Here is a 14,212-nt window from a genome sequence, read left to right as displayed (position 1 = left end):
TAGTCCTATGAACAAGCAGATTCCAAGGTAGATTATTAGGTTCCTTACTGGTATACGAGCCTTAGCTTTGGCCAGTGGTGCTCCCCCCACATAGAGGGGGCCGGAGATCCCGAAGTCAACAGGGGTTGGCAGCAACTTCTCCAAGGATCTCAGTCCATCCATGACCAGCTGAACGCTCTTCCTGTCTCTGCTGAAGAAGACCTGAAAATGATAAGAAAGACACGCGATGCTTCAATTCCATCGCTCTTCCATGGTCACCAGCAAAGCAATCCTTTTTTTTTTTTTAATTGAAAAGTTTTAAAATACAATTTTCCTTTGAAAAACCCCCCTTCCCCCTCCCTCCTCCCCTCCCAACCTCCCCCCTATCTCCCCCCCTCCCCCTCTCCCTCCTCCCTCCCCTGCCTCCCCCCCCTCTACTTCCCCTCCTCCCCCCTCCCCCCCCCGACTTCCCAGAGCAAAATACAAGGTATATATCTAAAAAGCAATCATAAACAATCATATACTAACAATTATAAACTCTAAAATCCATCACTCTCCAGCTTATATAGAGTAAACCAATCCTTAACAATACTAAATATGTATAAAGAACTAAAATAAAAGAAAACTAGCATCATTCCCATCTATGTTCTTCCACAATTCACTATTACCTAGACATATTCTCACTTACACATCACAAGCACCTATCCCTATTAACCTCTCTAGCCAAAATAGGCTATAATAGATAGTTCTTACACAAATTAACCCGCATTAACCCACAAAGCTTTCTTCCTCTTCCTCTGTAGTAAATTGTCCATTAATTCCAAATTAAAAATTCTGTTACCATACATATCATCCCAAAACTCTTAAAAACACAACTACCACTTGACTATAAGTATATTGTGGAAGTTCCATAGATTTCTACTGGTCTTATTTTTTTATCTTTTTTGAGCGTTTTAAGGCAGCACGCGTCACCCTCTGTTCTCTAGGATCATCCAAAAGAGTTGCAGCTTGATCTCCTCCTGTACCCTTCTCGTCTATCTGTCCATCTTCATCCTCTTGATGTTCTCCTTCTCCAGATCCCTCTGCAGCTTCCAGAAGTGTTGATGGGGTTGCTTTTAAAACATTGTTGTAAAAATCATGCGCTTGCTTCACAGTACCCAAACAGTACCTTTTGCCATCATACATGAAGCTCAACCCAGCTGGGATCTCCCATCTGAACCTTATATCTCTTTGCTTGAGCTCTTGCACAAGAAATATAAAGTCCTTCCTTCTCTTTAAAATCTTTGGAGGAATTTCTTTTAGAACCAAAACTTCTTGACCAGCAATCACAACTTTAGTATCATAGGCAGCTTGTATAACTTCATCTCTAATTTCCCTTTTTACAAAATAAACCACCACATCTCTAGGCAACTTTCTCTGCTTAGCAATCCACGAATTCACACGAAACACTTTGTCCATGCCTTGTTTTATTTCAGATGCTGGATGGTTCAATACCCCCTCAAAAGCCTCAAAAACCAACTGCTTTAAATCTTCTTTAATATTCTCTTTTAGGCCTCTAATTCTAACAGCAAACTGCATCTGGTAAAATTGAGCCAGACTCTGTTCGCTATCCATTTTGTCTTTTAAATCTTCAATTTCCAATACTTTTGCTTCTAATATAGCATTCTTTTGAGTCAAGTCTTCCACTTGGTCATCCAGCACCTCCACACATTTAGCTACTTTATGCACTGAGGACAAAATGTCTACCTTCATCTCTCTAAGTTTCTGCTCCATCCTTTCTTCCATTCTCTGCTCCAATTTCTCCAATTTCTCCTCCATCTGTACAAATTTAACACCCATTGACTCCAAAATTAACTGGGTATGTTTTTCAAGATCCTTTGATGTCAATACATCAGGAGAATGCAACGCCTGCAGTAATGATTGTTGTTGCACCGGAGAATTTCCAGCACTCCGAAAAGTTCTAGGGGGAGGTTTAGCCGCCATCTTTTACTTACAATTGTGACGCACTTTCACTTTAAGTTTTAAGCAAAGTCCATCAAGCTTGAGAGTAAAATAAAATAATCCTCTTCATCTCTTCATCTTTCCCTCTTGTACTGCTCTGCCTGCTCTTTTCCTTTCATAGTCTCTCCTTCAAGCAGGGATGGTCGCAGACGCCTGGCTCTGCTCCATAAAGTCCGGAGCAGAGACGCTAGCCAGCTGGGAGCAGCCCAGGCTACGGGGGAGTTCAATCCTTCAGCCGCCCAAGCTCCAAGCTCAGGCGGCCCCGGAGAACTCGACCCCTACCTGGGGGCTCACCCCCTCCTCTTCTCCCGAGGAGGGGGCTTCAAATTCGCCCGAACAGCTGATCGGCGCTGTTTCGGGCGAAAAATCACACAGCTGAGCTGCGGGCAGCCCGGGAAGGCTGTCTCCGGCGCCGCGGAGCCACCGGAAGTCCTCTCCCGGAAGTCACCAACAAAGCAATCCTTGTTCGGTCCTGGAACCTTCAGATATATATATATATATATATATATATATTTCCAACTGCAGATCAGCAAGGTGGAAGTAAGGAGAAATGTTTGCTTTCCTTGATCTTGTTCCTGATTTCACAAACAGGGACCCTCCCACGTCAAGCTACAGAGAGTTCTCAACTGACAACCGCAATTGGGTCCAGATCTCCAGACTTCACAAGTTGTTGTCCGTAAGTCGAGAGGTTTCTGGCAAATAACATTGCAAACCCCAGTCGCTTGATTGTGAGATGTTGCAACCAGACATAAAGGAGACCCAATTGCCAAGCACCCCAAATGTGGTCACGGGACCATGGGAGGTGGGGGGGAGGGAGGAAGGGAGACCCATGACGTTTTATAATGGCCAGAAGTTCTTTACGAGCCGTAAAACATCTGTTCTGGGCCCATCATAATTTCACAGACCATTAAGTGACCAAACAACTGCCTGTCGCCTAAAATGGTTCGTGATAATGCTCACCTGAACCCCGCTAGATGCACCGGAGAACGTTTGAAGCAGTTCCGTTGGGATGGTTTTGATCACCCCTCCTATATCCCAGATTTGGTGCTGAGCAACTACTACTAATGAATTTCAAACCTGGTAAGACGTTATGGCAAGTGCCTCAATTTGACTGGAGATTATGTCGAAAAGTAAAATGTGATGTTGAAGTTTTCTAATGTGTATAATAAAAGTTCTGTATCTGCGAGTGTTTATCACTGATAACCAAACGGTGGTTTATTTTGAAACTGCCTTTGTATTTAGCCAAGGAGTTGATGCCACATCCTGTCTGACGCTTGTTCATCGAATAGAAACACACTCCTGGCTCAGTCTTAATCCAGAGGAAACCTAAGCCATCTGACATAGAAAAGATGAAAGATAGACAGATAGATAGATGATAGAGATAGATAGATAGATAGATAGATAGATAGATAGATAGATAGATAGATAGATAGATGATATAGATAGATATAGATATAGATAGATGATAGAAATAGACAGATGATAGATAGATAGATGATAGATAGATAGATAGATAGATGATATATAGATAGATGACAGAAATAGACAGACAGACAGATAGATAGATAGACAGACAGATAGATGATATAGATATAGACAGATAGATAGACAAGATAAACAGACAGATAAAGATAGACAGACAGACAAGATAGACAGAGATAGATAGATAGATGATAGAGATAGACAGATAGATGATAGAAATAGACAGACAGATGATACAGATAGATAGATAGATAGATAGATAGATAGATAGATAGATAGATAGATAGATAGATAGGATATAGATAGATGATAGAAATAGACAGACAGATAGATAGATAGATAGATAGATGATAGATAGACAAGATAAACAGACAAAGATAGACAAATAGACAAGATAGATAGATAGATAGATAGATAGATAGATAGATAGATAGATGATAGATAGATAGATAGATAGATAGATAGATAGATAGATAGATAGATAGATAGACAGACAGACAGACAGACAGACAGACAGACCAGACAGATCTTTATTGTCATTTTTTACTGTGGGCACAATGGCACACATTAAAAATGAAATTTAGTTGCTTGCTCTCAAAGTGTTCACATACATAACGCACATTTAAATCCACTATAAACACCATAAGTATAGACCTACACCCTTACATGTAAGTAACATATAAATATTAATCACTGTCCATCTTGAACACATAGCAGAAGAAGGAAGCTTTAGAGTTCACAAGGTTAATCCTGTACGGTTAACAAAATGTGCCCGTTTTCCCTATCCTTACCGTGTGCCATCTTCCATCATGGTACTTTTCTTTGGTCCGGAGTCTCAGTTGATGTCCATTTGTATCAGCCAAAAGCACCAAGCGTCCGTTGGAAACAAAAAGGGCGAAGGAGGAGCCCAGAGATTCGTTAGCCATGTAGAAAAGCAGACCACTGGAGGAGTTCAATCTAAACTCCATGGAGAAATGAAACCTGTTGGAAGAAGAATCGATTGTCATTCAAGCTTTCTTAAGTCTGCACTGGAGTTCAGAAAGTCAGCAAACAGAGTACAGCTCATCTGTGATTTACTACCCTTCATGTAATGACTATTCAAAGGTTTCCGACCTGGCAGAGATGGCAAAGATTTCGGCTTATTTGAAAGATCACTCGCAAGAACGTTATATTATGGAATGGAGAAAATGGATTGAGTATATCCAGAACAAGTATAGGGTTAAGAAGTTTCATGTAGCATTTGAATAAGTCTTCTTTCTTTTTTTTCTCTTTTAGCTTCTCTATATATATTTAATATTACTAAGGTTTGTCTTATCCTATATAAGCTAGAGAGTGATGGATTTTAGAGTTTATGGTTGTTAGTATATGGTTGTTTACGATTGTTTTTTCTTTATATATATACCTTGTATTTAGCTCTGGGAAGTCGGGGGGGGGGAGGGGGGAGGGGGAGGGGGGGAGGGAGAAGGGAGGGGGTGGGGGGACTGTTAAAGATAAACTGTATGTTAAAACTTTTCAATAAAAAAAAAGCTTTCTTAAGTCTGGACTGGAGTTCAGAAAGTCAGCAAACAGAGTACAGCTCATCTGTGATTTACTACCCTTCATGTAATGACTATTCAAAGTTATAATGGGACTGAAAACAAATGGCAGAACCTATTTTTCACGTGATCAAAATCCAGGCACTTGCCAGCTGGCCTGCATTGATGCCTTTTGCACCGTCCCCAACTCACGTGATCCATCTTTTGCGACCTTCCCTGCTGGCTTCCCACAAACGACGGCAGTGATTTGCTTAACAGCCGCGGCAAACAAAGCAAAGGTCGTAAAAATGAGGCACAGGTTATTAAACAACTGGCTGGCTCCGCAGCAAAACATTCTTGCTCAATTGTGGTTGTAAGTCGAGACTCTTCACTTCCTTATTTTTTGGGTGGTTGTTTTTTTTCGTTGTCTGAAGTACGGTGTGCTTACTTTCCAAGCAAGAAGAAAAATACATTTCACTTTTCGATATTTACCTTTCTTGGAACGTTCTCGGTACTTGGTTGAACTCTAAGTGGCTGTCAGGGGATCCGCCAAACTGGAAGGCATCTTTAATAGCTCTGGGTTCTTTAAGCAGGTGGCAGTTTGTGTCTTTCAGCGTTGCCTCGCTTGGTACCTGCAGAGACATAATTTGTAATTCACAGTCCAGAATATGGTCATGATTGGTTTTCCCATTGAAACATGACTTGGATTTAAACTTTTAAATTTACGGTCCATAAATATTAAGCCTGTTAGTCACTCCACATCTTGGTAACATCCAAGAGTAGTTCAGCAAGGGATGTGAAAGATCTCCTAATATCTAAATGCTGTGCCTGGCTCTAGGTTTAAATAGGCTCGCTGTTAAAAAACAAAACAAAACAAAACAGAGATTTATTATTATTGGGTAGAATAAATGCAGGTGGTCCTCGACTTACAACAGTCCGTTTTAGTGGCTGTTCAAAGTTGCAACGGCACTGAAAAATGTGACTTACGACTGTTTTTCACATGAACGTTACAGCATCCCCGTGGTCACGTGTTCAAAATTCAGGCGTTTGGCAACTGGCGTGTACTTACGACAGTTGCAGTGTCCCGGAAGGGGTTACGTGATCCCCTTTTTGCGACCTTCTGACAAGCAAAGTCAATGGGGAAGTGAGATTCACTTAGCAACCATGTTACCAACTTAACAACTGCAGTGATTCACTTAACAACTAGGGCAAGAAAAGTCATAAAATGGGGCAAAATTAACAACTGTCTTGCTTAGCTTTGGGCTCAGTTGCGGTCATAAGTAGAGGACCACCTGTACACTTTAGTAAAACTGAAATAATAAGGGAGCTCAGTAGCTTTATTTGTCATTTGGGCAGCATTTAATGACCGGCACCAGCAGGCAAAAGTGAATTTCTGTTCTAGACATTTCTTTGGGTCCTTCTTTCTGCACAGTGTTTCAATATAAATAAAGCACAAGCTAAATGCACAACTTGATCTGCCATAATATCTTTTGTAATGGGCGTGGGTTATTCTATTCCTGAAATAAAGCCTAATGCTCTTGGGACAATGAAAACCTGGACTTTAAAGATTCCCATCTCAGTGGGGTCCTTGTTGCTCTCTGAGCTTAGCTGTTTCCCTGCAGACATTTCATTTATCCAACGAGGTAACATCATTGGTGCTAGAAGGGGGTTGGGTTTGCCTCGCTTCCAGCGCTGATGATGTTACCTCGTTGGGTAATGAGATATCTATAGCAAGGGTCCCCCCTGGTCTGTGGACCAGCACTGGGCCGCAGCATGCCAGCAACCAGACCGCACAAACAAGCAAAGCCCCATCTGTGGGATGCAGGCAGTACATGAAATCATGTCCCCTCCATTCCGCAGAAAAACCTCTCTCCACGGAACCGGTCCCCGGTGCCCAAAAGGTTGGGGTAAAAGGTAAAGGTTCCCCCGCACATGCGTGCTAGTTGTTTCCAACTCTAGGGGCCGGTGCTCATCTCCGTTTCAAAGCCGAAGAGCCAGCGCTTGTCCGAGGACGTCTCCGTGGTCATGTGGCCGGCATGACTAGACGCCAAAGGCGCATGGAACGCTGTTACCTTCCCACCATAGTGGTCCCTATTTTTCTACTTGCATTTTTACGTGCTTTCGAACTGCTAAGGTTGGCAGAAGCTGGGACGGGTAACGGGTGCTCCCTCTGCTACGCAGCACTCGGGATTCGACCCGCCAAACTGCCGACCTTCTGATCGACAAGCTCAGCGTCCTAACCTACTGAGCCATCGCATCCCTAAAGGTTGGGGACCTCTGGTGTATAGGGAAAAAGCCAAGCTCCGAATACGGTATAATCTCGAGCTACAAATATTCTATTGTATCTCTCGTCACCTTTGGCTTCCACCTGCTCTTCTTTTCTGGTGCCCTCATCTGCTGGGGTTGCCGATCTCTGGGGCAGTTCATGGTCACATTGAAACTCTCCATGCTCTGCTGCAGATCCACAACTGCCTGAGGTTCCAATCTCCTAGTGCAGAAAGGAAAAGAAGATCAACTGCTGTCCAGTGGGGAACCACAGCAGATGGTGTGAACTGACGGAACCTCTTTTGACTCGCAAAAAAAAAAAAAATAGCCACAGGCAAATCAAAACCTCAATGAGGCCAACAGTGAAAGTGTGTGAAGAAAGAAAAGAGGCCGGAGACGATACAAAGAGAATGTGATGGAAGCACATTCTGGCTCACCTTTTGACGAAGACGTTGCTAATGCAGCCTGTAAGGTTGCCAAGGTCGCTGCTGCTGGGCAAACCGCCCAGGTGAAAAACACCCTGCTCAGCTTCACGCTTTTGCCTCCTCTCACGATTCAGCCCGGCCGTGGATCCCTGAAGCTGATCATCTACGTACATCCGGACCCTACAGCGAAAAAGTTCTATGTGTCAAGTTCTATATTTCATGGCTGTGAAAGTTGGCTGAGCACCAAAGAATTGAGGCCTTCAAACTATGGTGCTGGAGAAGACTCCTGCGAGTCCCTTGGACTGCAAGGCGATCAAACCGGTCAGTCCTAGAGGAGATCAACCCTGACTGCTCTTTAGAAGGCCAGATCCTGAAGTTGAAACTCAAATACTTTGGCCACCTAATGAGAAGGAAGGACTCACTGGAGAAGAGCCAAATGCTGGGAAAGATTGAGGGCAAGAGAAGAAGGGGACCACAGAGAAGGAGGTGGCTGGATGGAGTCACTGAAGCAGTAGGCGTGAGCTTAAATGGACTCCAGAAGATGGTAGAGGACAGGAAGGCCTGGAGGAACGTTGTCCATAGGGTTGCGATGGGTCGGACACAACTTCGCAACTAACAACAACAACATATCAAGGTGGGGAGATCAACTGGGGGAGCGGGCAACACAAACATGCAATGCAAAGGAGTGGTACCCTGCAGAGTCGCTGTAGATAGCCACGTAGTGGCTGGTATCATCAGCATAGGCATTCTTGGTGGTAAGCTCCGTGGACAGGACACTGACAGCCACGTGGCCATTTTGCAAGGAAACCTGGCAGCTCCCTTCCTGGAGAGAGAGAGAGAGAGAGAGAGGGTGGGGGGGGGAGAAAAGGAAAACATATTGCAGCTGGAGAACCTTGAATCTCTGAAAGCACTTCATCAGGAGTTAAAATGTGTAATTCTTCAAAGGTGCCTAAAGGGTGGCTCAAAGCGATCAGGATGCCAATCTGATCACTCTGCCCACATCCCTCATGGACCCCCATGAAGGTAGGGCAAAAGAAGTCACCATCTTTCCAGTTTAGAATATTTCACTTAGATGATAGAAGGATGGGTGGATGGGATAGAAGATAGATAGATAGATAGATAGATAGATAGATAGATAGATAGATAGATAGATAGATAGATAGATAGATAGACAGACAGATGATAGACAGACAGATAGATAGGACCGACAGAGACAGATATAGTTATAGATGATAAAGACTGATAACTAGCTAGACAGAGACAGAAAGATCTAGTTATAGATATATAAAGATAGCTGGAGGTTAGAGATAGATAGATGATAGATGATAAAGATAGCTAGAAATAGATAGCCAAAGACATACACAGATAACAATGAGAGAAAGAGAAAGAGAGAGAGAGAGAGAGAGAGAGAGAGAGAGAGAGAGAGAGAGAGAGAGAGAGAGAGAGAGAGAGAGAGGAGAGAGAGAGAGAGAGAGATACTAATAAAGTGAAGTTGATGAGTCTTGTAAAGAGAATCTCAGGTGGGACAAATATAAGGGAAAGATATAGAAATAATTTCTCTCCTTGAGATACGGGTATTAGTTAAAACTACTCATCTGTCTCTTTTTTTTAAGAACGCGAAACGTTATCCTGACAGCCTTTCCAGTTACACAAATAGTCCGACAAGCATTTAACATTGTCTTTCCCTATGATTCAGGATGCCAGTTAGTTAGGAGTTATTTCTCACAGTCATGCCCATAATACTTTCAGAAGACGATTGCTTGAGGGATGCAATTCCTTCAGTGCACAAACGGCGTACCTTTGTATTATGGTGATACAGCAAGCCACGGCTCTGACTGGTACGGAAGCTAAAACCAGTGTAGAAGTCTTGTAACGGGGGGATGTCCTTCAGCGAGAGGGTCAAGTAGCCGGAGCCGTGAAGTTTCACCGAGCGAGCAACCTGGGAAAGGACAGGTGTAACACCCAGTGAAGTGGCTTATCCTTAGTTTTAAAAAAAAGAATGAGGGCTACCAAAAGAACAGAATGGTTAGTTATGATGCCATGATCCTGGTGGGCAAGAAGAACCACAACATGAAGTAAGATTAGCATCAATTGTGGAGTTTAAGAGGTGGATGCAACTACGCAGTTTAAAGTAAGGTGTCTGAGTGACTGTTATGAACAGTCACAGTGTCTTGGTTGCAATAGGCCAAGTGTTGATAGTATCTGGATGCTGGCGGTAGAAGAGACTGACAGCCATTTGTTCGGAATGGTATAGGACAGGGGTCTTCAAACATGGCAACCTTAAGACTGGTGGACTTCAACTCCCAGAATTCTGGGAGTTGAAGTCCACCAGTCTTAAAGTTGCTAAGTTTGAAGACCCCTGTTATAGGATCTCCTGCTTGAGCAAGGGTTGGACTAGAAGACCTTCAAGGTCTTTTCCAACCCTGTTATTTTATGTCCCATCTCAAGTTTTTATTGTAGCAGGAGGAGCTTCGGCTGGAGTAGGGAGTCCGGCAACTGCTTTACCTCCAGAGAAAAAACTGTCAGTGCTTAAATGCTGAATGTCATGGTTCTGATGAATGAGACAAATCAAACACATTGCAGGCATATTATTTATCTAAAAAGTCTTAGTAATGAAACAAAACATCGGCACTCATGGAGGGATGCCAGAATCTGAAATCTCCTCCCACCTCAAACCCATCGTAACACGCACACAATCCCCACCCTTATCTACACGTCATAAATCACATTATCCAATTAATTTTACATATGAGGTTTCACTTCCCATTCTGTACGCGGGCTTTTGCAATCTTATCACAACATCCGGGTAGATTTCCTCCCCACCAAATGAAGTAATTAAAGTAACAGGCTGTCTCTTATATTGTCAGTGCAAAAACATGTCAATGTTTGCAGCACTGACACTGAATACAGGTAGTCCCTGACCTACAACCATTTGTTCAGAGATCGAAACTACAATGGAGCTGAATGATGGGACTTACGACTTGGTGCTCAAAGTTACAGCTGTTTGCAAGTGTCTCCCGGGGTCACATGACAGTGATCTGGGTTCCCTGCAACCCGCTTGCCCTTACCAAGGGGTGGCCAATCCCTCTGTGAGCGTGTGGCCTCTGTCTGCAACCTTCCCTGCCAGCCTCCTCAAAAAAGTCAAGAGGGAAGCCAGCAAGGAAAGTCACAAGTTGCTTCCTTCTTCTGGCACAACACCCAGGTTCCCCTGCCTTCTGTTGGCTGGCGTTCAGCGGGAGGGGATCCAGTGTGACATAGCGGAGAAATTAAGCTTGAAACGAAGCTCAGATCATACGGACCTGTGCTTTCTTTCTCTGACCGAGTGTGCTAGTTCCAGGACAGAGCAGGGCTGCCTGCCCTTTTTTCAGCAGGCAGTTCTTTCACCCCGTTTGTTTAGTGACCACACTGGGATGGCCAGGAGAGTTGTTGTTCAGTGAGGCGATCAAGAGGGAGCCTCGCTTAACGGCCGTACCGACCGATGAGTGTGATGGGCAGGCTCCATTACGGTCAGACATCGAGGACTACCTGTCCTAACCAAGCTGGCTTTTTCCAAAGCTGGGCACCACAGTAAAGAGGTCAATAAATCCATCTTCTTACCAGCATATCCAAGGGGCACCCATAACTCACTCCGATGGTGTTCATACGCTTCAAGTCCACGTATTTGCCCAGGGCTTTCAGTCCTTTCATGCAACCTCTGATGGAGCCTCCCTTGGGGAATGTTTTCTTCAATCTGAAAAAGATGACCAGGTTGAACAAGAGATATTTGTGTTTTCAAAGGCTCAAGATCTTTAGAACTGGGAGGGGAATCAGAAAGCACACAGATAGAGAGGATTTGGGCAGACGGGTGGATTAAGGAACAAGAAGGAACAAAGTTACCAATCCACGTTCTTTTTCCATAAATCCCAGCCACCAAAGCACAAGAATGAAAAGAAATGAAAAAACCAAATACCCAAATTTAAAGAACTCCTGATCCCAGCTGACCCTAGGTGCGTGACAGCATAATGAAAAGTGTATAAGACACAAGGAAACCAAGTTCCACCTGCAATCATGAACACAAGAAAAATCTTACTTTTCGGGCAAGACGGAGGTGGGCACCCCACCTAAATAATAAGAGGTGGCCCCGTGCAAAATGTTTTCTTGCTCAATCATAAAGACAGTCGACTGCTCCAGACGGACCAAAACCCGATCCTTGGAACCCATTTTGAGGAGAAATAGCTGGATCTGGAATTAGACAAAGCAGACACGTCCATGGCATGGCTCCTGGTATCAGAAGGGAGTTTTACTCACAAAAGAGGCAGTTTCACTCAAGATTCAGACATTCTTCACAAAGTTATCACCTAAGCTAAGGAGACCACTGTACTCTAGAAACTAGAGCGCTGTTGTGATTCAGCGTCAGCCTGTGATACCGGCAGCTGAGTCTGATGATTCTGAAGAGTAGTAGAAGGAGGGGTTTGGAGAGCCTTTGGTGTCAGAGGGAGGCTCTGATGCACTGCAGGACTCTCAGCCTGGCCCCTCCCATCATGTTCCTCATCAGACTCAGCCATGTGAGCACGAGGTATTGGACATAGATGATTCACAGCTGGATCTATTCAGGGACGCTAGGAGCAGGAGGCAATCTAGCAGAACAGAACAGAGAAAGGCAATGAGGCAACTCGGTGAGAGGAGAAGAAGGCAATGAGAAGCCACACTTTGGAACTGCTAATAAAAGGGGAAGGTGTGGGAGGTGCTGGTTGCTGAAGGCAACTGTATGAAGGTCTTCTGCTAGAGTCCTGGTCTGTTATTCCTGTTTAACTCTTGTTTGAACTTTTGGTTTAACTCTTGTTTGAACTTTTGATTTCTTTGTAAATAAATTTGGTTGGGTTTTTTCCAGCCTGTTGACTATAAAAAGGGGTTGTCCCTGACATTCAAACAGGGCCGGTTGTAGGCTGGAACAGAACAAGTGCAAAGAAGGGCACCTAAGATGATTAAGGGCCTGGAGACAAAAACATATGAAGAACGGTTGCAGGATTTGGGTATGTCCAGCCTAGTGAAAAGAAGGATCAGGGGGGACATGACAACAGTGTTCTGTATTTGAGGGGCTGCCACAAAGAAGAGGAGAGTGTCAACCTATTCTCTAAAGCTCAATTCAGTGGGTTGGAACTGCATACAGTTAGTCCTCGACTTACGACCACAATTAAAACCAAATTTCCATTGCTAAGAAAGGGGGTTGCCAAATGAGTCGCGCCCAATTTTACAACTTTTTTTTCTGCCATGGATGCTAAATGAATCACTGCAGTTGTTAAGAGAATCGTGTAATCGTTACACAAAATCCACAACTATGCTTGTGGGAAGTCCCACAGTGGGAAAGCCACAAAGTGTGATCACATGACCTCAAGACACTGCAACCATCATAAAATATGTGCCATTTGCCAAGTGACTCAACTTTGATCACACGACCTGGGGAATGCGGCAACAGTTGTTGGTCATAAGTCATGTTTTTCAGTGCTGCCGTAACTTCGGATGGTCCACTAAGCAAATTTTTGTAAGTTGAGGACTACCAAGTAATTTGAAGTCAGTCACAGCCATTCTGTGGCCGTTCAAATCTAAAAAAAAAATCCCTCCTCCGCAGAGAAAATGAAACGACATCCTTTTGCCCCGGGTCACGATAATCAAAAGACACAAGTTTTGTCCTTACCGCTTTGTTTGCGTGGTTGCTGACGGTCAGGGTGGCCTGATCCCTCGAAGGGGGCGCCATGCTCAGACCTCCACCAAAGTCATAATACAGCACGAGCTTCCCGTCTCGAACAGCCAGACACAGCAGTTGATTCTGTGGGAGGAAAAGGGACAAATCGCTGTCAGGCTTTGGAGTCTAAAAGTCCGTTCTCTACTGTACATAAAAAAAGTAAAGGCTTCCCCCAGTTCAGCTGTGTCTAACTCTGAGGCACAAGTGCTCATGTCTGTTTCTTGGCTGAGGGAGCCAGCATTATCCAAAGTCATTCTCTGTGGCCAGGTGACCAGACTGACTATATGTCAAAGGCGCAATGGACGCTGTTACCTTCCCACCAAAGTGGTACCTATTTATCTACTTGCATTTGCACACTTTTCAACTGCTAGGCAGGTGGGCAGGAGCGGGAGCAAGGGACGGAGCTCACCCCATTGTGCGGAACTCGGGTCTCAAACCTAGGCTGTCAGCTTTCCAGCTGACAAGCTCAGAGTCTTTAACCATCGGGGCCCCGCCTACTGTATACCGTCAAGTTTCCGACAGATGAGCTCTTCAAAGAACTTTGAGGCATTGTTTACCTTAAAAGTCTTTTATTAGAGCAATATAACATCGGCAATGCTTGGTTAAAGCCGGAATCTGGATTCCCCTCCTCTGAGCACAATAATATTAAAACATAGTTCCCTCCTTTTGTTGCTGTCATAAATCACATTCTCCAATTAGTTTGAAGGGTAAGTTCTCCCTCCTTAGTTTGACCCCCAGTTCTTTCTTATCGCCTCTTATTACATTCAACCGTGAAAATGCTCTGCTGCTATGTTATTGTGTCTAACTAATCCCCCATGCATATT

General features: G+C 44.1%; 1 protein-coding gene across 1 annotated transcript in view; it reads right to left on the bottom strand.

Annotated features, from left to right (window-relative positions):
• The window catches only part of LAMA5 (laminin subunit alpha 5), a 240,386-nt gene that overhangs the window by 7,440 nt on the left and 218,734 nt on the right, over positions 1-14,212 (bottom strand). Inside the window, exons 66-75 of the mRNA XM_083360813.1 lie at positions 13,341-13,472; positions 11,736-11,887; positions 11,264-11,396; positions 9,465-9,605; positions 8,359-8,489; positions 7,679-7,846; positions 7,332-7,464; positions 5,469-5,608; positions 4,254-4,443; positions 49-201 (exon numbers count right to left, since the gene is read on the bottom strand). Of these exons, the coding sequence (XP_083216939.1) occupies positions 49-201; positions 4,254-4,443; positions 5,469-5,608; positions 7,332-7,464; positions 7,679-7,846; positions 8,359-8,489; positions 9,465-9,605; positions 11,264-11,396; positions 11,736-11,887; positions 13,341-13,472 (1,473 nt within the window). The remainder of the gene's footprint in view (positions 1-48; positions 202-4,253; positions 4,444-5,468; positions 5,609-7,331; positions 7,465-7,678; positions 7,847-8,358; positions 8,490-9,464; positions 9,606-11,263; positions 11,397-11,735; positions 11,888-13,340; positions 13,473-14,212) is intronic.

The sequence above is a fragment of the Vipera ursinii genome (genome assembly GCF_947247035.1).
Source record: "Vipera ursinii genome assembly, chromosome: 3".
Taxonomy (NCBI): Eukaryota; Metazoa; Chordata; class Lepidosauria; order Squamata; family Viperidae; genus Vipera; species Vipera ursinii.
The sequence above is the reverse complement of the archived record's forward strand: the minus strand, read 5'-3'. Positions and strand labels throughout refer to the sequence as shown.